Below are 27,120 nucleotides of genomic sequence, written 5' to 3'. Positions count from 1 at the left end.
GAAACAACCAGCGAGCTAATGGATCTGTACCGGTCCAGAGAACCGAACCGGTCCAGAAACCCGGTCCAGATTTCCAGAGATAGAAATTCCAGTTGGTTCGTTTTTAATCCGTGTTAACTTGTTAAAAATGTTAACTTGACGCCTTTTGGACCTTCAAAGAAGCAGAACCTTGGCCCGGTTCACCAGGTCCAGGTATCCTCTCACTGGCCACTTTATTAGGCACACCTGGTTAGAGAAACTTCTGCTTGGACCTGATGACATCACAGCTGCTGCAGTTTCCATGAGCAACTTGGTGTTGCCGCCGGAACCTTTAGACGGTTCTGTTGCAGACTCCAGGTTCAGTCGGATCAGGGAGAGCAGAACCTCTGGGCCTTTTTCTCTGGAGGTCAGTGAAAGGTCAACAGGAAGCTGTAAGATTAGTTTGGTTCGGCTTTAAACCGTCAGGATGTGTTGTCGCTATGACAACACGTCCTGTACTGATGGCAGGTGAGTCAGGTGAGTGTCTCCTGCTGCCCAGGTCCTCCTGTCGGGCCCTCGGCTCCCAGCATCGCCGTCGGACCACCGGCCCTCTGAGAATGTTGGACCCTGTGATCCTGCTGGGCTCCAGCTTCGGGACCGGGACCGGAATGGACCCCAGAGCCTTGTCATGCAGACAAACGCTCGCTGTGATGTTTCTGGTGGCTGGCACACTGGTTTCCATGACGACCACAAGCTCACCTGCTGCAGGTAAGCTGCATTTCTTCCTTCTGCTGCTAGTTGGTGTCGTGGCCTCCAGAAGAAGAATCTGGAATCTGTTTCTATTTCTGATTTTATCTTCATGTTGTCAATCCTCCCACGTCACTGACTCACTCTGTCCACACACACACACACACACACACACACACACACACACGCACACACACACACACACACACACACACACACACACACACCCACACTCTCAGTGAGTCATGTGACCTGTTGACTGGAGGCTGGAAGGTACATTCATTTTTCCAGCATTCAGAAAAAAGCAGCTGCTGAAGCGTCGCATGAAAACAGCAAAGAGGAAAAAACTTTTTCTCAGATGTTAAAAAATGATCATAAAATTATTAATTAATAATCATTGTTTCAGTTATTATTAGTCAATAGCAGCTGTAGCTCGGAAGGTTTTTATTCTGGATTTAAAGGAACTCAGGGTTTCTGTTGTTTTGCAGTTTTCTGGAAGTTTGTTCCAGGTCTGTGGTGCATAGAAGCTGAATGCTGCCTCTCCATGTTTGGTTCTGGTTCTGGATGCACAGCAGGCCATGTGGTCCGTCTTCCTGGTTTTAGTCAGAACCGCATCATTAACTACATCCACCAATCAGAACGACAGACCGATCTATCTATCTATCTATCTATCTATCTATCTATCTATCTATCTATCTATCTATCTATCTATCTATCTATCTATCTATCTATCTATCTATCTATCTATCTATCTATCTATCTATCTATCTATCTATCTATCTATCTGAATCTTTTCTGCACGTGATTCTGCTGCGCGGCGTTGCCATGGAAACAGGCCAGCTGAAAGACAGCGACGCCTGTGTGTGTTTAAAGAACGAGTGGAAGCAGAACGATCAACTTCACTGAAAATCATCACAGCAAAAATGAGTTTGCTGTGAGTTTGCTGTGTTTAAAAATCATAAAAATCTGGACGGACTGGATGCCCAGTAGGTCCAGGGAACCTGCTGGACATCCACCTGCTGTAACTACAGTAAGTTTGTTTGGCTTTATTTTATTTATCCCCGTCTCTGTTATTAATTCATCCACTGAAAGGAACTTTCTGCTTATTAATAATTTCACTCATCAAAATCTAAATGAATAAATAAACATTTCAGCTTCATTCCATCATCCATCTGCTTCATCTGAGTGACAGAAAGTAAATCATTTCTGTCTGTGGAAATCCAACAGTTGGATCAAACCAACTCTCCCTTTTGACAGGAAGACTTTCCCAGCAGAACCAGAACCAGGCGGTGTGCTGCGCTGACTGGAGGTTCTGAACAACCAGACTCACCAAGCAGGAGTATAATTACTACAATATTTTCAGATCAATGCACATTATTATTTTACAAAATAATATTTTGGAACCTTATGAAAGTTCAAGTCAAATATTACAGCAAAGATCAACAGCAACACCATAAACCATCCAATCACAGCATTACTTCATGGTCAACCAGAACGTTCTGCTGTTGATTTATGGCAGCGTTTCTCAAATCCGGTCCTCAGGCCTCCCTGCCCTGCATGTTTTAGGAGTTTCTCTTATGCTACACACCTGGATTGAATATTTCGGTGATCAACAGGTTTCTGCAGCACTTGATGGTCATGCAGTCATTTGAATCAGCTATTCTGGAATAGAGGCACATCTAAAACATGCAGAGCAGGACTGAGGACTGGAATTGAGAAGCACTGCTTTATGGTAACTATGTACAGAATATTCAGAGTAAGTACCTCAAAATATGCAACCATTACAATAAACAGGTAAAACTGAAATATGACAAACATATCTGAGCTTTCTGCAGGAATCAGCTGCAGAGCTAAATGTCAGCAAAGTGCTAACAGAACAAGAACTCTGCTATCATCAGAAACATTTATTGATCCAAACACAGCAATGAAAGTTGACCTGCAACCATGAGACTGAAGAGGAGCCAGAAAACCTTGGGGTGAGACGTTATGATCCACGACTCACTTCCTGCTCTCATGTCTAATGGCTGCACTGGTTCTGCTGCTTTGACCAGAAAGCAGAGAAATCTTCCCTGAGCGGCTCGTCTCCATGCAGGCGGGTTCTGTGTGTCACCAACCGACAGAACACGCAGCTACTGACGGCGTGCGCTGGCGTTACGCTTGAGAGGAACCAAGTGGACACCTGTAGCTGAAAGGCAGAAGAACCAGGAAGGAGAGGCGTGACTGGACCAACCAGTTCATTGAAAAAAGTCCAAAAAGGTGCCGACAAGCCAGGGGACCGGCATGGCAGCCCAGTTAATTGTTTGATCATCACTTGGTTTTATTGTTCTTTCATTCAAGCACTGTTGTAAAATGGTGGAAATAATGTTTAAATGAAGCTGTCTAGTCAAAGGCCTTTTGAATGTTTTATAGCTGTTTTGTTCTGACGCCCAGAGAAAAACAATCATCCCCTTCAGACTTTAGCTCTCAAGTCTGCATGAGTCTGGCTAGCGCCTCTTTATGACCAGCACGTTTCCATATCCAACACTTCTGTGTAATAAAGGTTCAGGTAGTTTGTGGCCCTCGGAAACTTTCAGGGGCCTAACAAAAAGTTCAGGGGTCAGAATCATTGCATTCTCTTTTATTCTCTACAGGTGTGTTGGATTTGAACAGGACAATGGGGTCATCATCACATCCATCATCACCATCACCCGCCCCCCCCAGGGGGCCCTCAGACTTTGGTTACCATGGTAACAGTGCTGGAGCCGGCTCAGCAGAGGACCAGGAAGCTGGGGCTCAGGGCATCCACCTACTGCTGAGACCTCCAGACCTGCTGGCCCCCAGTCTCCCCCCAGTACTCCCCCCACTCAGCCAGCCCACCCTCACCCCTCCACCCCCCTGGGAGCAGGGCCCCTCCCTGGAGGAAGCATGGGGCTCTGGGGACTACCTGGAGACCCTGTCCTTCATGGTGCCTGACGGGGAGGAACTGGGCCTTGCCACGCCACTACCGAGCCACCCTTGGGACGCGGACTCTGATGGGGACTGGGTCTCTTATGACACGGCCTTCCCGGCCCGTCCAACCCTCCCTCTGTTCTCCCGTCCCCTCGTCACCCCCTCCTCCACCCCTGCTGTTCCCCTGCACACCCACACTGCCCATCTGGATGTTTTTTCCACATGGGATGAGGAATATGACCCGGAGGACATGATGCCTCTGGAACCGACGGAGGTGCTGCTGCCAGACATGAACAGTCTGGAGTACTACACCAACCTTCTGGCCCGGGAAAAGCAGAAGGAAAAGGAGAGGGAGAAGGAGGACCAGATACATGGTACCAAGTCCAGACCCTCCATTACTCCCACAACAACACAAACTCACCTTTCTCCTCTGACCCCAGTCCCAACCCTCAGTGGACCTCCACCAGATCATCCCCCACGAGGAGCCTTCCCTCCCCTTACTCCCTCACCTGCTCTTACAAGTGAAAAGTCACCTACCCTACCAAGCACCTCCCAAACCCCTTCCACTCCTGCTCCACCTTCTCCAAAAACCAAAGACCGTGCTCCAGGCCTCCCTCCTCGTCCCCCATCTAACACTTCCAGCCAGGTGCCACCCCCTCCCCCACTGGGACCACCGGTTCGGCCCGTCAAACCAGGAAGACCGTCGGTGATCACAGAAAAAACAGCAAAACCTCCAGCCATAACGACCACCACCCAGATTACCTCCATCAGCCTCACCAGAGGGCCCCCAGTTACCACACCCAAAGGGGCCCAGACTCCGCTCACCAGACAGTACCTGTGCAACGTCACCAAGCCTGAGCTGTACCTGGTCAGAGTGGGTAAGTTCCCCAGCCTGCATGTGACAGGAAGTGCTGCTTCTTTTTTCAGCCACACGATGAACTTGTTTGTTCTGCAGTGAGTTCTAAAGGCTCGTCGGCCGGGTTCAGTCATGTCCGCGATGTCCTGAGGAGAGAGTTCAACCGCTCAGTAGAGCTGCAGGTAATCACGTGAACCCAGGTACGGTCTCTGGCTTCAAAGCTGGTTCCTTATTATTAGGAAGTATAAGCCCAGTAAGTACTATACTTATGCACTTACTGTGCATAAGCTAAGCAATTCCAGCATGATTTCATCTGGAGGAGTTTTTCAGCATTTTCTGACTCCAGGACGAGCCAAACAAACTAGATTCTCTCTGCTCGGTTTTTCAGTTCCTGAGAACTCCATCCAGTTTTGCCTTTCGTGTCGTGTCTGGACCCATGATATTCACTGCCGTATCTGTCATCAACGCTCTCCGTCAGTCACCGCGCAGTTCAGGCCCCATTCCTACAGTTTCCCCTCTCTATACCATACCGGACCTCTGGTACCAGATCCACTCGGTGCTGCAGTTTGTTCCCACCCATGTTGACGTAAGAGTGTGCAACTTCAGTGAAAGGGTGGAGCGAGGGCTGACAATGGCATATGCAGAGAGCAGAAGGAGGTCACACGAGGCGGGAAACATCACCGTCCAGGTGAGTCTCACCTGTTCATTGACGCCCTGATATCAGGTCAGATAGTTACATCTCTGACTTCCTCACACAGCTGCTGAACATCACAATGAGCAAAGGCTGGCCAGCAGGGGGGCAGAAGGTTCCTGTTGACATCACTTTCGCTGTACGAGATGGGAGGGGCTACTTGGCGGGGTCAGAGGTTAGCGAACACCTGAGGAAGCTCAGCTTGGTGGAGTTCAGCTTCTATGTTGGATTTCCTGCTCTGCAGATTGCAGAACGTACGTCAACACACAACTGAAGGTTGAACATTCAGATGGCTGAATCGTTCAGCCACAACTTCAGTTTGAAAACTGTTCAAACTATTAAACACATGCAATGTAACAAGTGTGAGTTGAATTTTGAAATGCTTGTGTTCACAGCCTCCCACTATCCTGAGCTAAATATGTCCCACCACCTGCGTGACACGTGGGTCCGTACAGGTACAAACGCAGCTCAACCCACCCCAAAGAAGGTTTCAAAAGGTCAACCCTGCAGGTCTGAGACTTGTTCTCGGTGCTCTGTGCTGTTTCAGTCCTGCTGGGTGTTCATGAGCAGCAGGTGGCGGAGAGGAGTTTTAAAGCTCGACTGGAGCGACGACTGGCTGTGCTACTGGAGGAAGGACTGCAGGAGACCAGCAGGAGGCGCTGGAGAAGAGCAACCGCTGTGGGCAACAACAGTTTACAGGTAAAACATGAAACGTACAGTAAAATGATTCATTTTAATATGAAGGTCTTTCATGCCTGTGAAGGGTCATATGATCATTTGACTGACTTTTTTGTAAACTGTCTCAAAACGACACTTGTTGTGAATCGGCGCTTTCTAAATAAACTGAAGTGATCTGTTGCATCACGTGGCAGAGCGACGGCCCGTCTGAATTTCCTTTGGTTTACCTCCTTCTGTCAGATTACTGTTGAATAAAGGTCACTAGTGTGTGTGTATATATATATATATACCGTATTTTCCGCACTATAAGGCGCACCTTCAATGAATGGCCTATTTTAAAACCTTTTTCATTTATAAGGCGCATAGAATAGCCGCTACAGTAGAGGCTGGTGTTACGTTATGCATCCACTAGATGGAGCTGCGCTAAAGGGAATGTCAACAAACCAGCGTTCTGAAAACTCCCTTCATTCCCAAAATGAATAAACAGCTGTTTGATTATTTTCCCCGGGGTCAGAATCATCGCACGTAAAGTAAGTGACGTGGTATTTTGGTGACACAGTTTATCTTTTAACAACAGCAAGGTACAACATATAGTGGAGGGGAACTTTTCCGTAAAAAACAGTCTGATACCGCGCCTTATGGTGCGGAAAATACGGTATATAAAGTCAATTGAATGGAATTGCACCATCTGATTCTCCAGGGTTTGGGCACTGGCTTCCTACGCAGCCTGAACTTTTGTTCTATTTTGTGTTTCACCTGTGCAAAATGTACCCAGGACGACAGACACATTGAATACATTGATAATGTTAAGTTTTAAAACAAAATCAAAAACCATCTGTTTATTTGTTCTTCATTATGGTTCCTCATGAGAAACCCAATTTCCAAAATATGCATTCACATGCAGGACTTCCTGTATCTAAGGTGGAATCGGTCAGCTTGGAAATTCTGTCTCATGTAATAAATCCCAACGGTTGTGTGTCAGGTGGTGCGGATATCCAGGCTGTCCGGGCCAGAGCGCCCCCTGGAGGTGTTTTACTTCGTAGAGGGTCCAGGTGGGGAGAGAGTCCCGGCAGAGGTAACTGCAGCCACCATGAACCGCCTGGACCTTCAGAGGGCCGCCATTGTCCTTGGACACCGAGTCCAGAGGCCTCTGGCTCAACGTGAGTGAGAAGCTAAATCAGAGACAGATGTTCCAGGGCTTTTAATCTGAGGCATCAGATCAGACTCATCTGTTCCTGTCCTGTGTCCAGCTGTAGAGACTCTTTCTGTTCCTCCGGCCGAGACTCAGAGCAGCAGCATTTGGTTGATCGTAGGGGTGGTTGTCCCTGTGCTACTGGCTGTCTTCATTATCATCATTCTCTACTGGAAGCTTTGTGGGTCTGAGAAGCTCGAGTTTCAGCCGGATGCCATCAACACCATCCAGCAGAGGCAGAAGGTACGAAGTGGTAGATTTCCTCTGGTTGAGATGGAAACGAGTTCAAGTCTGACACTGGTATCCTCTGCAGCTTCAAGCTCCTAGTGTCAAAGGCTTTGACTTTGCAAAGCTCCATCTTGGTCAGCACAGTAAAGACGACATCATGGTGATCCAGGAGACGGGTCCACTACCTGCCCCAATAAAAGAGGCCACGCCCTCCGACGGTGGAGACCTCAACACTCCCAAGTCCAAAGGATCATCCACTAAAGCAGCACGTTCAAGTCGCCGCAGGGGAAGGTCAGAGAACTCCTGTAAAACTTCTTTAAATAGTTGAGTTTGCTAAACATTTCTGCTGCTTTGGTCACGTCAAACAAACATTCAACTTTAAAATTATTCTCCTGCTGTCTGGATAGAGGATGTAGATATGGCCCTGATATCTCAAAACGACTACAACCCTTTTAGAAAAGTCCTCAGCAACATTTTTCCACCTATCAATTCAGTTTATGTTCAACCAGCTGCTGGACTGAGACATTGTTCTCCTTAGGCTCAGCCCTTCAGACGGAGACTCGTTAGGAAGTGAGCAATCCAGTGGCAGGGAGTCGGCAGAGGAAAGCACCAGACCTGTGGCCACACCCAGTGAGGGCAAACGCCACAGGAAGGCCCCTAAAAATGGTAAGAGCTGGTGATGTCATCATGTAAAGCTTGAGTAGGAAGGAGTCACATATTAGGATAATGGGGAGCAGATCAACATATTGTTTTTTGATCAATTTTCTTTCCTTTCTTCTATTTATTGCACCCGTGAATGAAGGGAGGAGCAAAATAGGTAAGTTTAACCCTTTATTCATCGATGCTACTGTTATTCTTATTACTTGCCTCATCCCTCACATACAGCTTCAACTTGCTTATTCTGAAGTAGATGCAAAACGACGCTTTCATGAGCAAAATCCAACCTGGAAAATAAGGCAGATGCTTCTCATCCCAGAAGGATCTGGCAATGGATTTAAGGAATCTGGTGGTATTTATGTTGAGGAAGGTGACTACTGGACTGAAAAACTGAGTGCAGACCACTGAGAAGCAACCAGGAGACTAAGCAACTGGGTAAAACAACTAAAAAGCCCATCAAAAACTCCCAGAGATGCGCAGCATGTGACCTCGCTTCAGCTCTTTAATTAAACACAAGTTTAAACAGTAACATCCTGGACAGCTGAGTTTTCAAAAATGAATTTGATTGTGTGGGATGACAGGAGGAGATGCACAGCATCAATGTTGGGGGAATGCAAAACATCAACCTCTTCAGCTTTTTTTTCGCTTGACCAATGTGCATCATGTTTGAATCAGACATAGAATCAGCTCTTCACTCTGTACAGCTTGTCCCACTGCGACCCGTATTCTAGACTCTAGGGGGCAGTGTAGAGTAAGCATAGCAACATGTTGAGAAATACAAAACAGTTTTTAGTGGCGACATCCATGAATGTGGTGGTCTTTATGGGCAGAATTGTGTTAAGAATGGAAGTTATTCTAATAATTCATAAAATTGACTTTCTGTCTTTAATTAAAACTAAAGAGATTCAGTTTTAAAATATTTCCTAAATTTTGTCCAACAAATAAATTTCTCAAGTGAAAATTTGATCTGGAAAATGTTGCTTCTGTTTTATGTTGCTGTTGGGAGTTTGGAACAGATTTTTTTATGGGAGGCTGTTTGTGGGTTTTGATTGTAAAATGTCATTATTTCTGTCTTAAGAAACAGCATCTGTGTTTGGACTGAAGTGCAAAAACAACAATTTTGAACTTCCTTTAAAGTAAGTCAAGTTGGAAAATCATATAGTTTAGATCTTAAAGCTAAACCCCAGCTAGACCTCAGTTTTTATTTCATAGGTTGCTTCAGTGCTTGATTTCACTCAATTACTTATTTTTACACCAATTTTTGGACATGTTTTAGTTTCTATGTAATCAATGTGTCGTCAAACTCTAATATACGTGAATAGTTTGGTTTTGCCCGCTGTGGTTGTCACCAGGTGTTTGCAGTTGAGTTGGTGATCAGTTCACCATCACACTATTTTCACATTCAAATGAATACATGAAAAGACATTTGGCTGTCAGTCGGGTCGGGTCGGTTCCTCTGCAGACTCCACTCTTCACCTCGTCTCAAACTAACAGATTTTTGTCCACCTCTTGCTGCTGACTGTCCCCATCAACCCCAAGCCAACCAGACCGCGGCGTCCTCACGCTGTCTCGGTCTTTCTGTGAAATGACGAAGGCATCAGAATATAAAATACTTGTAGATTTAACTGCTCTACTTGCTACCAGGTGGTTGATTGATGTGTGTGAAATAATAAAGATTTCTTTGACTCCTTTTCGGTTTGAACAGCTTCCTGATCAGTCAGTTGTTCCTCTACCCCCAGCGGTCCCATCAGGCAGCGGTCCAGATGAACTTCTCTCCTCATCCTCCATCTTTGACCATGTTGACCGTCTCTCCCGTGGCTCTTCAGATGGAACCCGTCGCCAGGCCAACAAGGTGCAACTTATCGCCATGCAGCCACGACCAAGTCCGCCTGCGGCACATGGCCCACCACAGCCGAGTCCGTCCCTCACTGAAAAGGTCAATACTGAGGTAGGTCAAGCATGTAATCCACACGCTGCCATAAGTCATAATAAAGCTTATTTGCTGTTGTCCAACAGGTGGCGCTAAGGCACAAGTCTGAGATCGAGCATCACAGGAACAAACTGCGCCAACGTGCAAAGAGGCGGGGCCAGTGTGAGTTTCCTTCCATGGACGACATCATGGATGCTTTCGGAGACGGGCCGGTTCAGAGCGAAGCGGCCCAGCGGCTCTACAGTTCCGCCCACGACCACATGGACTGCATCCTTCAGGCCGAGGGAGCCTCACCTCTGACCCCCGCCGACTCCAGGAAAAGGTCAGGGTTGGCCAACGACATCCAAGCTGACAAGTTTGAACTGGGATAAATCTGTTATCTGTTTGTTAGAAATAATAAAATGATCTGGTTACTTTAAGAAATAAATGTTAAATGAACTCAAACACACATTACCTGTTTAGCTTCAGGTTCTGCTTTCTTTACCTTTAGTAGTTTCTGATTATTTGGATCCCGAGGAGCTTAAATCTAACTTCGCTGAATCTGTTTTCATGCTTCTCTGCACTAAAGTTGCACTTCTTGTCTCAAAGGAAATAATCAAAGCAACACTTGATCATTTAAAGCTAGATAATCCAAGGTAGCTCAAAGCTGAATCAAGTCCTTTTTGTATGTTTTTTCTCTCCAGAGGGAGGCGCTCTCCTCGGGGCCGGAGGCCTCATCAAGGACCAGGAAGTCTTCCAGATACAGACAGAGATCGGCTGCTCACAGACCAGAGCGCCACCTACAGGAAGTACCCCGGACTCAACAATGTAGCGTACATGGTGGGACAAACCAAAGTTAACCATAAATCTGTGGGAAATATTGGAGCAGCACAGCTTTGGGAAAATACTTTTAATCATTTGCTATGCAGCTGGAAATTAGTTGGTAAAATCAGTCAACAGTCGTTCCACTAATCAGGAAACATCCGTCAAACAGAACTGGAACAATCACAATGAGAGAGGGATGTCATCAATAGGTCTTCATTAGTGGGCGGGGTCTGTCAGATTGCAGGTTAACTTCCTGGCACTGAAATTAAAAATTGTTCAGAGTGAAGCTGTCTGTTCCTCACCTGGCCACAAGGTCACCAGGAGGAGGAGAATCAAGCCAGCGTAGTGACGGATAATAATATGTACATCATGCCAAGTTAATGTTCTGGTTCTGGTGTTTTACACCGCAGATGTACGGCTTTCAGCTCATCCCACTCCAAAAGATGGCAGAACTTCTGACCAATCAGTCGTTCCTCTGTTCCTCCTCGTACAGCCGTCCCATCAGGCACCGGTCCAGATTAACTTCTCTCCTCATCCTCCGTCTTTGACCATGTTGACCGCGGTTAAATTAAACGCTCCTCCACACTGAACAGCTGCCTGATGTCTGCTGGTCCACTGCAGTGGTTGAGATGTTTGGAGTTTGCGAGAACCCGAATGAAAATGGGGAAGAACTGTGCAGAGTACAGTAATCTGGTTTTTTAAATTAAATTTGAACATTTCTCAGTGACCTAACCTGCACACCAAAGAGAAGAGTTGTTTTGGAATATTTGTATTCTGACATTTGGTCAACTTTTATCACTCCTTTTAATGCGTAGAAGAAGAGCACCTGAAGCACATTGTGCCAGTGGGGCTCAGCAATGCCCCCTATCTATGTGGCATGGTACTTTCTGCCTGGCCCTGCACATTCTCACTGCAACATCATGGCTGGTCAGAAAGACCAAATATTAGTTATTAAATATATCAGACACACTGGAACATCAGCATGTGTGATCAACCATGAATGTAAACAGAGACACCAATAAGCATGCACCAGCTATCTACTTTATTCCTTTGTGTGTGACACAGCGCCCCTAGAGGTGAGACACAGTACTGCCTCGCCTCATACTTTTTCCATGTATTTGAACAGGCAATGCGTAAATTTGGAAATTTTACAGAAAATAAAGTTATCGATAAATGGACAAAATAATTTTCTGTCATTGCTATCACCAATCTTACTCGTCATGAGGTCAAGTGAGGCACGGCTTGACCTGCCTCACCAAGGCTGTTTGTTAGGCTGATGGTCATTATGTTACGGTGGTTGGTAAGAGCACCACAGTTCAGCTGAGGATTGGTCTGATGTCGCTCTGATGGGGTCTTTGTGATATGATCAAATTTGACTTACCCGTCCGATTCAGATTCCCTGCTGGGTCCGTTAAGAACCACCACAGCTGAACATCTTCTCTGATGTGTTTCCTGGCAGTCGGACCCTGACCTGCCCCCAGACCACGGCAGTCCCTCCCCTACTGATGAGGTCTTTGACTCAGCCCCAGCTCCACCTCCTTACATGCCCCCCCAGCCTTCTATTGAGGAAGCCCGGCAGCAGATGCACTCCCTGCTGGATGACGCCTTCGCCTTGGTATCACCATCTTCACAGGCCAGCGGTGTGGTGAGTGAGCCGGGCGATGGGCAGTTGGAGTCTTTAGCTGCAGCCCCTCAACCCCAACAACTTATTCTCCACACTGAGATCAAATACGTTAGTTATGCACTGTGAAACGTTTCTACTTTTGTCCGTAGAGATATGCGGAGTTGGGAGTCTCCCCCACATCCATCCAGGGTCTGCTGCAGAGGTCAGCTTCATCTGGACACTTAGAAACACGCCCAGGTCTGTAGACTGAAGGATTAACCCAATGTGTCTGTGTCCCAATCAGGCAAGGCCTGGGCTCAGGAGGATATGTTTCTACTGGAGAACAACTGCAGGAGTCAGTGTACTCCAACAGGGGGAAGTACGAAGACCCTCCTTCATCCTCCAGACCCCGACCTGTAGGGGGCAGTACAGGTACAATCAGCAAACACCCAGCCTTCTGCTCTTTGAGACCATTCTGCAGACAGAAAAGAGTCACCACACTCCTGCTATTAGCCCCACCAACAAATTGGTGACCCAGTAATACTCTTAAGCCCCCCACATACTCGGGCATGGGGTGTGCACTCCGTGAGCCGCGCGGACTCTGCGCATACTGTCGGCGGATGGTTGAGTCTTTATATTCAAGCGTACTGATTGCCTAAAATTGTTTTGAGGCAAATTTCCTTATTTACCACAATCCTAGTGGATACTACCAAGTTTGATGAGATAGTTGGGTGGCTACCTTTGTTTCTTCTCCTTCTGGGAAACCTCAACACACCTGTCAGAGAATGGTTGTCACATGTCGGTTCATCCCGCAAAGTCAGAGAGCCGCTGCTGAGTCAGCTGAGCGTCCTGCTGCTCTTTGGGGCAGAAGAGCTCTGAATACAACTGTAATCAAACAGGATCCATCCATAATAAGCTTAGTTTATTATGTTCCAGAAGCACAATTTGATGTGCAGGTATGTAATGATCGATGTAATAATTTGTGCAGGTATCCAAAATGAGCATAAACCCAATCATCAGTGCTGTTGTTTGAAGAAAAAAAAAAGTCACACTCAAATTATCAGACCACCTCTCTGCTCCGCTTTCTGTATAAAACATCAAGTCAATATTTGTGTAAATATAGCTAAGAAAGCCTGTTGCTGTGAAGCATTTTTGCTTGCGTTTCTGTGACATCACCACATCAAGTTGACTTTAATCATGTTGATGTCGACTTTAAAATAATATGAAGAGATGTAAGCCCTACTCTCATCCTCAGCAGCTCGGTGTCTCATAAAAACCTGTTGGATGTTAATATTTCCACCGGGTAGCGGTCATAAAAATGGATCTTTGCGCGGACATGTCCGGCGGACGTCCACGGACTGAAGTAGGCCCGAGTATGTGGGGGCCTTTATTGTCTTGTCTGTGTCTTTTCTGTTACCCTCCAGGGGCACAGCTTCACCATCTGACTCAGGTGGGTTTGTCCAGTCAGATCGGTGCGTACCCAGGAGTAGGTCGCAGCATGTCTGGACCCACTGGCTCCAGCTGGCACCAGCAGCACTCAGACCAGGACCTGTCCAGACCTGGAGGTAGCAGAGAGAGTGTAAGTCATGAAACAGATGAGATCCAGACCATACAGAACAGTTATTAAAGCAACATCAATCTAGGAGGCAGATATCAGAATAAAAGTACAAGTTTATTAAAACAATTGCAATTGGAGAAAGGTCATTTAACACACATGAGTATCAAAGGAGTCTCTCTGAGTCTGTCGCTCAGGGGCCTCCTTTTATACAGACTCAAACACGTAGCCAATGGAAAGATCATTAACCACACAAAGAAAGGAAAAAAACAAGTACAGACAGTTTCTTGACAAACAGGTCATCGTTGGAAACATCTGCAGTCTCGAAGCATTGACACCTTAACCACAAACGCCTCTGCATATAACACTTTTATTGACCTTTTGTTGTACGTGTTTTACTGCAGAATCAACAAGTTTATTCTTAGACAGTTAAGTGGGAAAAACCCCATCTATTGTCCTTTTGTTCAACTCACAAGTCTTGCACTGGTGCAGCTCAGGGGCCCCAATTAACGGTCGGCCTTTGAGTGAGCTCAATTGTGGTCAGGAAGTTCCCTGTTAAAACAAATCTCCGGAAAGCAGACAACTTGTCACTCTAAACTGCAGTAGGTGTCAGAAACTGTGACCTTTAACACATTTAAACATACAATAAAACGAATGAGGAATAAAATGAGTAATAAGATGAGTAAAGTTAATAAAACAATCAATAGTATGGTAATCAATAACCTCAAATAATAAAAGTAATCAATAAGAGTAAATAATAAAAGTAATTGATAATAAAAAGTATTCAAAACCTTTATGAAATAATAGTCATTAATAATTTACCTCAGTCAGCCTTGTTGTTCCTTTTCAAAGTTCTTCATAAATGAAGTGCAATGGGATGCTAAAGATGTTCTGATCTACCCCCTCGCCCCATTTGCTGTGAATTAACTCATCCTTGTTTTTTCTCCAGGTGCTGTCGTTCCCTGAGTTCTCCTCTTCATCTGTTTTTCAAATGCCCAGCTCTTCGTTACGAGACCCATCGGCTCCACCCCTCCTCTTAACCTCGCCCACCCCAGAATATCCACCAGAGGATGCCTCTCCATCTGCCCACACATCCGCCTCTCTCATCAAGGCGATCAGGGAGGAGCTGCGACGGCTGGCCCAGAAACAGGCGGCGGTGACCAGCTACCCTTAACTGACCTGCACCTTTTTAAATCAGGAGTTACAGCAGCTGTTCTACTAGTTGGTTAAGTACTGTGCCGCTAAGCATAAAATACCCATGATCTAAAGGGCAGCGTCTCCTGACGACCACCAGGACTTAACAGGGTTTTGTCTTTTTATGTGTCGGTCCACTACCCCTGAGTTCATCGCCCAGATTCACATTTCCACTAAAGTGCTTCCTGGAGTAGATCACCGAGGCATCGGCCGACCTGGACTTCTACACTGAATCATCCTTTTTGAACTTCTGGAACAACAATACAGCCCCCAACCATGAAACGAGAGGCGCCTCTGGAGTTGTGAAGTTGATGGCCTTTTGTGGTCTAGTCATCTACTTTCAACTCTAGGAGCTCGTCCCTCTTGGCCTTGTGAAGTGGATAATACCTGTTGGAGTTCTGAAGCAGAAGCATCGCGATTGGTTTACTTTTGAACTCGGATTGTACTTCTCAATTTCTGAAGCTATCTTAGTCAGAGAGTTTTCAATTGGTCTTCAGTGAGTTAGCCACACATCCTGCTCTTTTGGTTAAAACAATATTGTTGACCTTGCAGAGTGAATGTCTCTAGGAATTGTACAGCAAACTGTTTTGCTGTTGTCTTTGAGTTCCTGGTTCCTTTAAACCTTTGGTCATTGCTCCCTTCTAGAGTTCTGAAGGCTGGGCTGACCCATCAGTCCTTGTTGAGGTAATTCTTCACATGAAGAAAACTTCTGAACCCTTGTAGACCCGATGATGGGTCTTATGGTTCTACAGCAGATGATCACTTCTGGATGAAATTGACCTTCTGCATAATCTGGTGTGGGTTTCCCCTTTTAGAGTTTTAAAGATGTTGCTCCAGTGTTTTCTAGTTTAGTCAGGATTCTTACGTGGACTTTATTCAACCTTCTTAGCCTTCTGGGATAAATGGGAAACTGAAAATCTACAGCAGATCATGGTTTCCAGGATAATTAGGCCGTTGTTAACCTAGAGGGAACATGTGAAGCTCACTGTCCTTCCAGAACTTGTGGGCATTTGCCCATTCTTGGGGTGTATCGTTCCTTCTGAAGTTCTGAAGTGGGTAATCTTTCTGGATTCCCTGTGGTGCTAATTGTCAGCCTCATTACATTTAAACATTGACCACATACTGCCTTCCATGATCCATCAGCCATGGTGATCATGTATGCATCTACCAACCATACAGAAAATAGATTTGCACTGTTTATAGCAGGAGGTGCAGCAAAGTTCTGACAGCATGACAAACTATTAGAAAAAATACACACACACAAATACATACATATATATATGTGTGTGTGTATGTGTGTTCATATAAAGGTATATAAATGAAATTTTTAGAAATAGAATCCCAATGAGCACAATATTAATGTGAGAGTTATTATTGGAGTATTGAGATGTTCTGTATTTTTTATTGCTTATATATGAAATGATGCTTTAAATGCTTTATTTAAATCAAAAAAAGACCAAACTACTGTTCCATGGTTGTAAACTCTTGTGTTTGAGCTTGCTGTAGATTCTGAGGCCGTTTGTTGCGCTGCATCGCTGCTAGCTTGTGTGTTTGTGTATCAGTGGTAAAAAAAAAAAAAAGAAATTGCAGCAAAATCATCACTTTTCCAGCTTTTTGTGATTTATCTGTTGCTCCCGTCTGTTTTCTGTAGACACTGAAGATGGCGCTAATGTTATGTTGGAGATGGGAGTCTTGATATTCTTCTCAGCTGCAGCTGCTTCTCAATGAACAGTTTGATGCTGCACACAAGAAGAACAGCCATGAAAAGAATGATTCCTCTTTTCAGTGACGGTCCCGTGTGTTCTGGTGCTGATGGCGTGTTTCTGCTGTGAACAGCCTGAACTTCCCCTGGACTCATTCCCCCCCCCCCATCTCTGGTTTGTGGCATTTCCAGTGAAGTCAAAGACACCGAACCAATTTCTTAAAGGAAGTCTGTTAATATGTTTAACCTCATCATAGTTTAATAGAGATTACAAGCTCAGAGGAAGCTAACCCTAACCCTCATTTGTGACAGACAGGAGGCATCAGCACAACTTGGCCTTTAATACTTAAACTTTGCTGATGAAACATCTTCCTGTTTCCATCTGCCTCGCCTCTGAGCGTGCTAAAGAGCAACATGTAGGTTTGAATGATTATTAATGTTATTATCATCTATTTCTACCTTGGAATGTTATTTTTTTCAAAGGATCAGTGAAAAATAGGAAAATCAACTAATATATAAAATTGAGAAGATCAATTGTCTGACTGATGGTGTTCACAGGTAGAAATAAATGCTGGAAACATTTAAATAATAATAAAAATAGACATTTTTTGGCTTCTATCCAAACTAAAGTGTAATTTCCAACATTTCTCACTATCGCCCTCCCATGGCCATTCTAGAGAGCATCATTTCTGCCCTAAACCTTCAGTTCGACTCTGGCTCCTAAGTTTCTTTTCCTTTTCTCCTCTCTGTTTTGGAGAGGAGAAAAGGAAAAGAAACTTAGGAACCAGAGTCAAATTGAAGGTTTAGGGCAGAAAAAGAAACGTCACCAACCTGAGCTGTTGGTGACGTTTAGTTTCCATGGGATTTGGTGGAACTTTTCATATTTTGGGAGCGTAATCGCTGAAACAGAATTATCGGCAACAGACCCACACATTTAGCATCTGAATGAGACCTTGTTCAGTTTCATGAGGTTTCCAAGCGACCCCACCCTGCAGCAGCAGGAAATGTCCAGAGTGAACTCTGTGGTGGTGGGAGCTTAAGTTTCAGGGGAAAAGGACCTAGTGATAAAACATAAGAAGTGCTGCTCTGGTCCAAACACCTCGGTTCAAAGTCGGGCTGACGGAGGTTTACTGGTTTCTGCTCAGGTCAGTAAAAGAGCTGTGTTTGTCTCGCTGAGAGCTTCTTTAACAGCAACATGTAACCATAACAACGCTCTACATTGTTCAGACAACTCTGTCCAATGAAAGGATAAGGTCCTTTTTCATTTCTACATACGAGTCAAGCTGAACGTTTGCATATTTCCATCAGATCCTAGAATTCCTCCTGAGGTCTTGAATTTTGTTAGAGGAGAAAAAAGCTCCTATGTTGTCCTGTTAGGATAAACCAGCTGAATCAAAATGTCCATTCCTCATTTAACTGAACTACAATAAGAGAATTCTCTATTGGGCTAGTGTTGGACTTTCTGCAGTTGGGACGCTTCATGTTCTGGTTCCTGAAAAGTTAATGTGACTTCAACAACCAAACCTGAGGCACGGGCCATTATTAGTTTATTTCCTGTTTGTGGCAGCTTTACTGGAAGTCTGCACACATCTAGATGAGACCATGCTGGAGTTGAAGTGCAGTTTTGGACAAGCTGCTTCTTCTTTTGTCCCATGGCGTCCACAAGCCCAACTTGTCCTGACACTTTGATTCAGCGTCTCTCTGCTGAAAGAATCTGTTGCTTTCTGAAAAGCCGTTGACCTTTTGTCTGTTTGTGTTTCCACATGAGCTTCTGCTTTTCTTGGCATGTTCCTCCATGTCAAGGCTTTAGCTGTTTTTGGTGCTGTTTTGGCTAACCCTAACCCTAACCCCAATAATGTTCAGCATGCTGCTAAAATATGTAAAAGTCCAAACAGTGAAGAGTCGTTTCACGTCTAGGTCAGTGAGCAGTGATTAATGTCTCGGCTCATTATTCATCAGCTTTTTTTATTACATTTCCAAATGATATTTTTTGATCTAAAAGAAGATGGTTCTAGTAAATAGTGTATAAATGAAAGTGGATATGATGTTGAATAGAAATATATATATAAATATATCTAACAAATATTTTATCTGTGATTGCTGAATGGACTGGAAGATCAGCTGGGCCTGGTGCCAACTCATCCTTCATGGGCCAACTGCAGAATGCTACTGGTTTGGAACTCTCTGATTGGACAATGCACCTGTCCGTCAAGCTGTAGGGCTTGGCCACGCCCACAGGATCACATGGTGCTATTTCACAGACTCCAGGTGGATCTGAAAGTTATCAGATCACCATCATGAAAAGGACAAAAGTCCTGCAGATGTTCCAGTCTGCAGGTTCCTCCTGAATGTTTCCAGCAAACAGTCACAAGGTGGATGTTCATCATGACAAACTGCAGACCCAGGAGACGGCACCTCAGAAGATCCTTCACTAAGCAAACAGTGTCCAAAAACATTCGGTTTGGGGTTTTGTGATTCTCACATCTGCAAAAAAGCTTTTTTTTTTTCTCCTTCGTCACATTGGACCTAATAATGTACAGTATCATTTTTACCTGAACTATGTAGATTTTTGGACCAACTGACTCACCGTTGTAGTACAAAACTGGTATTGTAGATCTACTTGTTTAGAACAAGCGGTAGCTGGACCGTCCTCATGGTCTCCAGGCTGCCAGGCGAACCATGAGTTGATTGTAAAGTCAAAGCTTGAGTTGGGTCCAAAGAGACCCAGAATGGGAGCCAAAGACCTGTGGTCGCGCAGGGTGGGTTCATCCAAACTAATTCTGGGTAGGAAACAAAGTGATGAACAACCCTTGACCTTTGACCCCACTCTGAGAAATGAAGAATCTCTGGTCATCAGTGAAAACTGCAGTTTTGTCATGAAGGAACATCCACTCGGCTGTTGCTCTGAGCTCAACCACATTCCTGTTTGTTCTTCAGAACCCGACGGCCCGCCCTGACCCGGTGAGTCCAGCTGTGATCTGAAGCGGGACCGGCGGTCCGGGCCGGGTCTCAGGGTCTCACGGCGAGCCTCGCCTCCTAGACGCTCTGTGAGCTTCGTAATCTGGTGTTTCAAGTCCGACTGATTGTGTTAACAGACATTAAAGAGACATTCGGAGTCAAACCCGTTGTTGTCATTTGTGAACATTTTCTGGTTTTATTCACTTTAAACAGATTAAACATTCTAAATGCTTCTCTGCTGTGCTGGAAAATCATTTCTTATATGGGATAAAAAAAACAACTTTAAAGTGTTTCTTAAAATTAGCGTTGCTTTTATTGTAAAGTCCTCTGATCTCAAAACACAAAGACCTGTTTATTTCTGGAGATGTTTTTATCCTGATAGAGAACATGTTCAACCCAGAAAGCTCCATATTTCGTTACTTTTGAGTCACTGCTCAGTAAACACAGCAGATTTATGTTCTGGTTCGGTTCCAGTCTGGCTGATGAAATCTGGGCTGCTCCTTTTCTTTCCCAACTTGTTTTCTGGTCGTTCTGGTTCTCTGTTGTTTGCGTTAATGATCCTCCTCACCTGCAGGCTTTGGGCGGAACCGGACTCCTCCTATCGCCGAACGCAGCTCCCTCCACCCGCTGGCTCGGTGATACTTCCTGATGTACCTGAGCAGGTGAGGAGGAGGAGCAGAGCTTTTCTTCATCTTCACTGCGACGATTTGCGGCATGAAAACCCAGCAGAGGATCAGCGTTCGGCTCCAACATCAGGGTGAGTCGGTTCGCTCCTTCCATTGGGTCCAGTGCGCTTTAAACACGGACCTCCTTCCGAACAACAGCAGGTACGGATGATCTCACATACGGCACAGGATCGGTAAGCTCCGCCCACCGACGTCAGCACGTTAAAGCCGGTTGAGCGTAGGAACACCTGAGTGCGTACAGGTGAGGTGTAGAACTCGAGACCACCGACTAATATTGAGGGAGAAGAGCCTGAGCCACTGCGGTCCCCGGTTCGATTCCCGGTCCGGACCGTCTCTTTTCTCCAGCTACTGTTGAATTAAAAAAACAAAAAAAAACACAAACAGGCTTCATGTATGTTGATATTCAGTTTATTATTAAATATGTTGTAAATGAGCAAAAAAAGACCCACAAACACTTATTTTTAAAACATTTGTATTAATTTGATTTTGACGAGTTAATTAAAGCATCGGGGAAAATAGAAAAAGTCAAATATAATTAGCGGTGGCTCTAATTTGGCAAATCCTTGTAAAACTGATGGAAAGCGACTGACAGTGTGAGTAAAGTCTGAGGTTTCAGTTTGGTGCTGCAGGAAAGGAAATGTTTCTGAAAGAAACGATTCTTGCTTTAGGACAGGCTGTCAAACTCCAGGTCTCCAGGTTTTAGATGAGCCACAGATACAAAACCCTGGAATGAAACGGCTTCATCACCTCATCCTGGTGTGGATCAGTTCTCCAGAACCTTAATCACCTCATTATTCTGTTCAGGTGTGGTTCAGCAGAGGCTCATCTAAAAGTTTCAGGACACCGGGCCTCCAGGACTGGAGTTTGACACTCCTGCTTTTATAATGACGGACTCTATGAAAACTCAGCTGGTGAGCGCCATCCATCTGCAGCAGGTGGAACTGCAAGAAAAACCTACAGGCAACTCGCAGGGCAACAACAGCAACAATGGTGAGTTTGATGATCAGGTAAATGCTGACACATCTGGTTTTACCTGGACAGATAATTATTTAGAAAAATATAATTATTCATCTGAGAAGAGAGAAATCGGAGGATGAGAGGCTAGAAGTCTGGAGTATTGATGAAGTTTCCAGATATCTGATTATTTTGCTGATTAATTACAGATTTCAAGGTGCAACTAAAGATCCACATGGAAGTCGCATCATATGTAAGGAGGAATTATCAAACAATAAACTGCAATAATAATTATGTACATTTTCCCTTCCAACATGCATACAAAAGTTCCCATCACACAGTCTCACTGGCCACTTTATTAAGTACACCTTGCCAGAACCGGGTCGGTACCAGTCTTCAGGACTGCTTTGACTCTTTGTGGCTGAGATTCAACAAGAGTTTCAGAAACATTCCAGTGAGATTTTGGTGCATATTGAAATGACAACAAATCAATCAGCTACAGATCCATGGTGAGAAGCTCCAGGTCACAAACTTCCTAACGATGCGCTGCACTTCAGAGGAAGCCATTGGAGAACAGACAAGTCCACGTTGCAGATGGTCTGATCTGGATGAAATGACGTTATCCTGCTGGAAGGCTCAGCTGAGACTCAGTTGGTACTGGCAGATGGTCATTGGACCAAGTATTGTTCCCCCAACCTGTTCTGGTCCAGTTTTGGTGTAGCCTTAGTTTCCTGTTAGCTGATAGAAAGTAGCACCTGGTCTGGTCTTCTGCTGTTGTAGCTCATCTGCTTCAAGGTTCGGCGTGTTGTGCATTCACAGATCCCGTTCTGCATGCTTTGGTGGTAACCAGTGGCTATTTGAGTTATTGTTGCCTTTTTGTCATCTAGAACTAGTTAGCACTTCTAGTCCTTCAAAATAAAACTCCATTACTTGATGTCCTTTACACCCTTCTTCTCCATTCTGTTGCTTGCTTTAAATTTCAGTCAGTTGTTTTCCACATGTCTAGATGTGTTGAGTTGCTGTCACATGATTGGCTAAGTGACTCTTTGTGTTAACCAGCAACTGGTCAGGTGTTTCTCATAGAGAGCTGGTGAGGGAACATAGTATTTCCAACAAGATGACAGAACGAGTCCATGACTTGCTCCAGCTGTGCGACAGATTCTCCAGATAAATCTAGTGGAGGTGGACGTCTGTGCAGATCTGGAGGAATTTAATCTCCAAAGAATCTCTGGACTGTTTTCAGCTGCAGCAGATGAGAAGTTCACTGTGGAGCAAGCTGTGGAAACCATCGGCTTTGGACGCTTCCATGTCCTGCTGTTTGTCATCATGGGCAGTGCCAATGTGAGTCTGTCTTCGCCCCAGCAGAGCTGCAGTGAAGGCGGGACATCTGCACACTGACGCTGTGTTTTTGTGCAGATTGTGGAAGCCATGGAGATCATGCTGCTAGCTGTGGTTTCTCCAGAGATTCGATGCGAGTGGCGCTTGGAGGACTGGCAGGTCGCCCTCGTCTCCACGGTGAGTTTCTGTCATCCAAGCCAAACCACGCAGAAACTCAACTCTGTGTCACAAATATCTTTGATAAAACTCAGCTGAACGTCACTCAAATGATCTGAAATGTTGTTGAAGGTGAGCTGCAGTGCAGAGGTTATGGAGACATTCAAAGCAGAACTTTGATAACATTTCGAACATTTTATTAACTAACATTTTATTAACCCTCATTAACTCAAGAAACTGTTGGAGAACTGGACTGGCACAATCTCTGAATAGTTTGGTACTCAAGATTTGAAAAGAAGCTGAACTTCTGTCTGGAGGGATTTTTCTGAGGAGAACAAAAGGAGAGCGCTCCAGGATCCATGACTACAGATCAGGATGATATCAGTCCATTCATGTTTTGAAGATGGAAGTCTGAAAGTTTTGCTTTCAGACTTCTTAAAACAGGAAACCAAGAAACTTTATAAGTGCAGGATGATGATGACAACGACCTAATTTCTGGTTTATTTTTTCATATTGGTTGTCCTCAGAATATTGTGTTAGGTTGCAGGTATGATTTCCTGACACTTCCTCCCTCTCCAGATCCTCCTGAGGATCCCAAACTCCAGACAGAGGTCCTCAAAGTAACACACATCCTTGTTGAAATGACAGGTTTGTGTGATGGTAAAAATGATGATTTTTTTTTTGAAGTTTCTCAACAATAATTTGAGATTGTACAATTAACTGACGACAAACTATTCTGGTAGAGAGAAAAATGTCTGGACTGCAATAACCTGGTTGCTTCAAAGTTCAGAGATGAAAAGTAATAATTTGCCTTTTGATTCAGCTATCAGTTCTTTTTGGTAGAACTCTGGCATCATCTCACATCTTCACCATTCAATGATCTTCCCAACCTGCCTTGTGAAAGCTCTCTCTCTCGCTCGCTCTGTCAGATGGACAAAGCAGCAGCTTCAGAGTAGCTGCCTTCATGAGAACCTGCAGGTTTCTGTCAGACTGAGTTCTGAATCCTGAATGTTTCAGAACTTTTCTAATGTTCCTCCTAAGAAGCCATTCTGCTGTTCATCTGGACCCACTGATATCTAGACCAGTTCCTAAGGTCCTCAACCTTCACAGTACCTTCAGTTCATGGGCATAATGCTGCCACCACCATGCTTTGCTATGGTACGGTTTCCTTCCAGTGATACGTTTTGGACCTGTGGTTCCAGTTTGGTTGTGTCAGACCAGAACTCATTTTCCCAGACAGTTTTGGGCCAGACCACTTCCTGTTTTATCTGGAAATGTGCAACTTCAGGAATGTCTTTAGCTAGAGACGGCTGTTAACATGGTCCTGCAAAACTTCCTGGACTCTCCTCCTGACCATGACCTTTGACCTTGGGGAACCTCTCTTTGAACTAAATGTGGAAAAGCCAAGCAGGAAGTCTGTTCCAGGTCCATCAAATCCAGGTGAAGAGAAAACCGGAGAAGAAGCTTCAGCAAACGATTAGCTGAAGGGTGGTGGATCAAAGTTTGCCACGTTTTTCCATTTGTGTGACAAATTTTAGTGTAATTGTGTGTAACGAGATATGATTAACAGCTCACTCCCAGAAATCATACGGTCGCATGGAAATCCTACTTGTTATGATGGTATTGCACTGTTGAAGCTAATGTTGTGAATAAAGATCAGGTATTGATTGGAGGAGGCCGGACTACCAATGTGAACATGTCTGCTGTTTCTGTAACTTTTACCCAGAATGCTCTTTTTCCTGCTATGAACCTGATCAAAGTCAGGCTGATGTCAGGCCGTTTATCTGGATGGAGAGCAGAAGATCTGTGCTGCCACCTTCACCACGTTCCAACCGGACAGTTTGTTCATCGACGGCCACATTTGTTGCTGGTTCCCAACATTTTCTGTTTTCAGGAGTCCATAATAAGAACAGAGAGGACGTGTTCATTCATTTAGTGTTAATGTTGGAAACTAGTTTTATTTAGCATGTATCCAAATGAACAGTTTATCATAACCGCTTCAAAAGCATTTAGACATAATTTAACAGTCATAGTCATCGCTTTTAGGACACCAGAATGAATAGAGTGCATTAATAAGGGATTATTTCAGCCTACATTGTGAAGATTTGACTTTATGACACTCGGTTCTGTCAGACAGCAGTGACTACGATCCAGTAACTCACCACCATCAGTTTGTGAGTGACTGAATGTCCTCTGGCGCTCTACAAGTACAGGACGTTTAGCGTTTACGCTGTCGATGACTGACTGACCGAATGTCTCCTTCAGATGGTGTTCGTCGGCTTCATGGTTTGTGGAGTTTTGGCCGGTTACATCGCTGACAGATACGGACGCTGGAAGGTAGGAAATGACCGATTTCAGTTGCAGTGCCATTGATTTTTTTCTGTGTGCTTCTTCTTGGGTCTTTGTGTTTCATTCAGGTTGTGTTTGGAGGTTATGTGTGGAGCGCCTATTTCTCTCTGCTCACGTCGTTTGCTCCAACGTACGGCTGGTTTATCTTCCTGCGCAGCATGGTGGGCTGCGGCGTTGCAGGAGTGTCACAGGGGTCAGCTCACACAAAGCAGCAATAGACTGAAAATCCTGCTCTCTGATTAGCTAAACATGGTTTGTTTGCTCTTTAGGTTTGTGTTGAAGACAGAGTTCATCCCTGCCAAGTATCGAGCCTACCTGCTGCCTCTGGGCACCGTGAGTTCTGCTCTCTCAACCTTTCTTTCTCAAAACAACAGAAGCACTGAAGCTCTTTGTGTTTCAGATCTTCTGGATGACCGGCTCCATGCTCATCATCCTCCTTGGCATGCTGGTGGTTCCCACTATGGGCTGGAGATGGATGATCCGGCTCTCCATCACACCAAGCATCATCCTCATCTTCCTCTTCAAGGTGCAGGCTCTGCTCCAATTGTGTGTTTCTGTCATGCCTGTCCCAGTCAAAGCATGTGATGTTTCTGTTTGAACTGACATCCCCCAGTTTATTCCTGAGTCGGCCCGTTACAACGTGTCAGCAGGGAAAGTCGATGCTGCCGTCAAAACCCTGCAGAGGATCGCCAGAATGAACCGAGCTTCTCTTCCTCCTGGACGGCTGGTGGAGCCTGCTCTGGTATTTTCTGCTTCCTGTCTCATCTTCCTAGAATTACACAGGAAATACCTTGACTACTGTGAAGACTTGCAATTCTTGCTGTGGCCTGATGTTGCATCATGGCTCAAACAATGATGCAGTAGTTCTGTTGCTGCATATTTTCCCATTTAAAATCCATCTCACCCAGAGCGAAGTTGGGAGCTTCTGTCCATCTCTCCATTTTCTTCTGCGTTGACCAGGTTCTGTTGTTGAGTTAACACGTCCAGACGGAAAACCCAGACGTCCCTCTGCTCTCAGGCCAGGACAGACGTCAGAGTTTAATTCTGCTCTCAGATCTCATCAAAGTTGGAAGTGGCTTAAAAACCCTCTAAAGGGAAGCGTCTAGGAACAGCAATGGACAATTCTCTTCTTGTTTCATTATGATAAGAAGCAGAAAAAATCATAAGCATAAACTTCAGATGACTGATGGTTGCCTGCCTTAATCCATTGTTTTCTGCTGTGTTTGTTTCAAAATATGACTTGAGCTGTTACCGTCATGTTCAGTGGTTTTTATGTATGTGTTTAACATGTAGGGGTGAGTGTGTGTGTGTAATCCCTTTAGAAGATGCATTTTGTTGACATGCTGATCTTAAAATCACATTTAAGAGAAAAAATAGATTTATGGCGTGACATTTGTTTCCCAGAGGGAACGTGGCAGCTGGAGGATTCTGTTCAGTCCCACCTTCAGGAGGACGTCCCTCCTGCTCTGGTACTCATGGTAAAGTTTGCTCATCTTTGAGAACATGCTGTCAGAATCAGTCCGAGTCCATCACCATCAACACTACAGTACATTGGTCTCGTAAAAATTCTTGTCACCTATTTGCTTCTGAGTTCAGGATTTTTGTGAAAATAAAGTTGTGTGTTTTTTATTTCTGTTTACTACAGCACTTTGTGTCAAAAGTGTCAAAGTCTACATTTACATGCATTTATATTTTTGTAAGCTGCTAACCTGAACCCGGAGCTGCAGGAAGGGGAACAACGGAGCATCCAGGTCAAAAACAGTCTCAGGATCTAGTTTCTGTCTGTCCTGCAGGTTTGTGGCGTCCTTCGCGTACTACGGCTCGGTGCTGAGCAGTTCAGAGCTGCTGGAGAAAAACTTGCTGTGTGTGATAAATGCCGACGCAGAGCATCAGGTCAAACACCGCCATGAGAGCGGACTCTGCTACTGCATCCCCTTTGGGAGCAGCGACTACCAG

The 27,120-nt window shown here is 45.0% G+C and overlaps 2 protein-coding genes across 5 annotated transcripts; both read left to right on the top strand.

Annotated features, from left to right (window-relative positions):
• The first annotated feature begins 433 nt into the window (after nucleotides 1-433).
• On the top strand, nucleotides 434-16,627 carry LOC102227643 (UPF0606 protein KIAA1549). Of its 4 annotated transcripts, XM_023349849.1 has the most exons (21): nucleotides 2,358-2,681; nucleotides 2,798-2,961; nucleotides 3,336-4,511; nucleotides 4,589-4,671; nucleotides 4,878-5,177; nucleotides 5,248-5,434; nucleotides 5,576-5,635; nucleotides 5,728-5,879; nucleotides 6,841-7,018; nucleotides 7,109-7,293; nucleotides 7,364-7,569; nucleotides 7,817-7,944; nucleotides 8,081-8,095; nucleotides 9,675-9,883; nucleotides 9,952-10,187; nucleotides 10,549-10,684; nucleotides 12,129-12,314; nucleotides 12,443-12,495; nucleotides 12,577-12,704; nucleotides 13,697-13,851; nucleotides 14,777-16,627. In XM_023349849.1, the coding sequence occupies exons 3-21, from the start codon at nucleotides 3,359-3,361 to the stop codon at nucleotides 14,999-15,001; spliced, it is 3,975 nt and encodes a 1,324-aa protein (XP_023205617.1). In that variant the 5' UTR covers nucleotides 2,358-2,681; nucleotides 2,798-2,961; nucleotides 3,336-3,358; the 3' UTR covers nucleotides 15,002-16,627. The 4 variants fall into 4 exon arrangements, with proteins under 4 accessions (XP_023205616.1, XP_023205615.1, XP_023205614.1 ...); XM_023349848.1 differs by lacking the exons at nucleotides 2,358-2,681; nucleotides 2,798-2,961 and adding an exon at nucleotides 434-726 and having other exon boundaries at nucleotides 9,762-9,883; XM_023349847.1 differs by lacking the exons at nucleotides 2,358-2,681; nucleotides 2,798-2,961 and adding an exon at nucleotides 434-726 and having other exon boundaries at nucleotides 9,675-9,871.
• A 3,280-nt stretch (nucleotides 16,628-19,907) lies between these two features.
• On the top strand, nucleotides 19,908-27,117 carry svopl (SVOP like; the record flags this gene model as incomplete). Its single annotated transcript, XM_023350164.1, has 11 exons — nucleotides 19,908-20,438; nucleotides 21,172-21,357; nucleotides 22,565-22,662; nucleotides 22,738-22,836; nucleotides 25,081-25,152; nucleotides 25,233-25,357; nucleotides 25,434-25,497; nucleotides 25,565-25,690; nucleotides 25,778-25,906; nucleotides 26,569-26,642; nucleotides 26,958-27,117. Coding segments are annotated over exons 2-11 (1,053 nt in total), but the record flags the coding sequence as incomplete, so codon positions are not given.
• Between the last annotated feature and the right edge of the window lie 3 nt (nucleotides 27,118-27,120).

This window comes from Xiphophorus maculatus, chromosome 17 (assembly GCF_002775205.1).
Source record: "Xiphophorus maculatus strain JP 163 A chromosome 17, X_maculatus-5.0-male, whole genome shotgun sequence".
NCBI classification, from domain to species: domain Eukaryota; kingdom Metazoa; phylum Chordata; class Actinopteri; order Cyprinodontiformes; family Poeciliidae; genus Xiphophorus; species Xiphophorus maculatus.
The sequence above is the reverse complement of the archived record's forward strand: the minus strand, read 5'-3'. Positions and strand labels throughout refer to the sequence as shown.

What these genes read in the sequence shown, in the direction of transcription:
- LOC102227643 (XM_023349846.1), top strand. Translation starts at nt 459, where the DNA reads ATGACAACACGTCCTGTACTGATGGCAGGTGAGTCAGGTGAGTGTCTC. An exon ending in TGACACGTGGGTCCGTACAG is followed by an intron (nt 5,636 to 5,727) that starts GTACAAACGCAG and finishes GTGCTGTTTCAG; the next exon opens with TCCTGCTGGGTGTTCATGAG. An exon ending in CTTCACAGGCCAGCGGTGTG is followed by an intron (nt 12,315 to 12,442) that starts GTGAGTGAGCCG and finishes TTTTGTCCGTAG; the next exon opens with AGATATGCGGAGTTGGGAGT.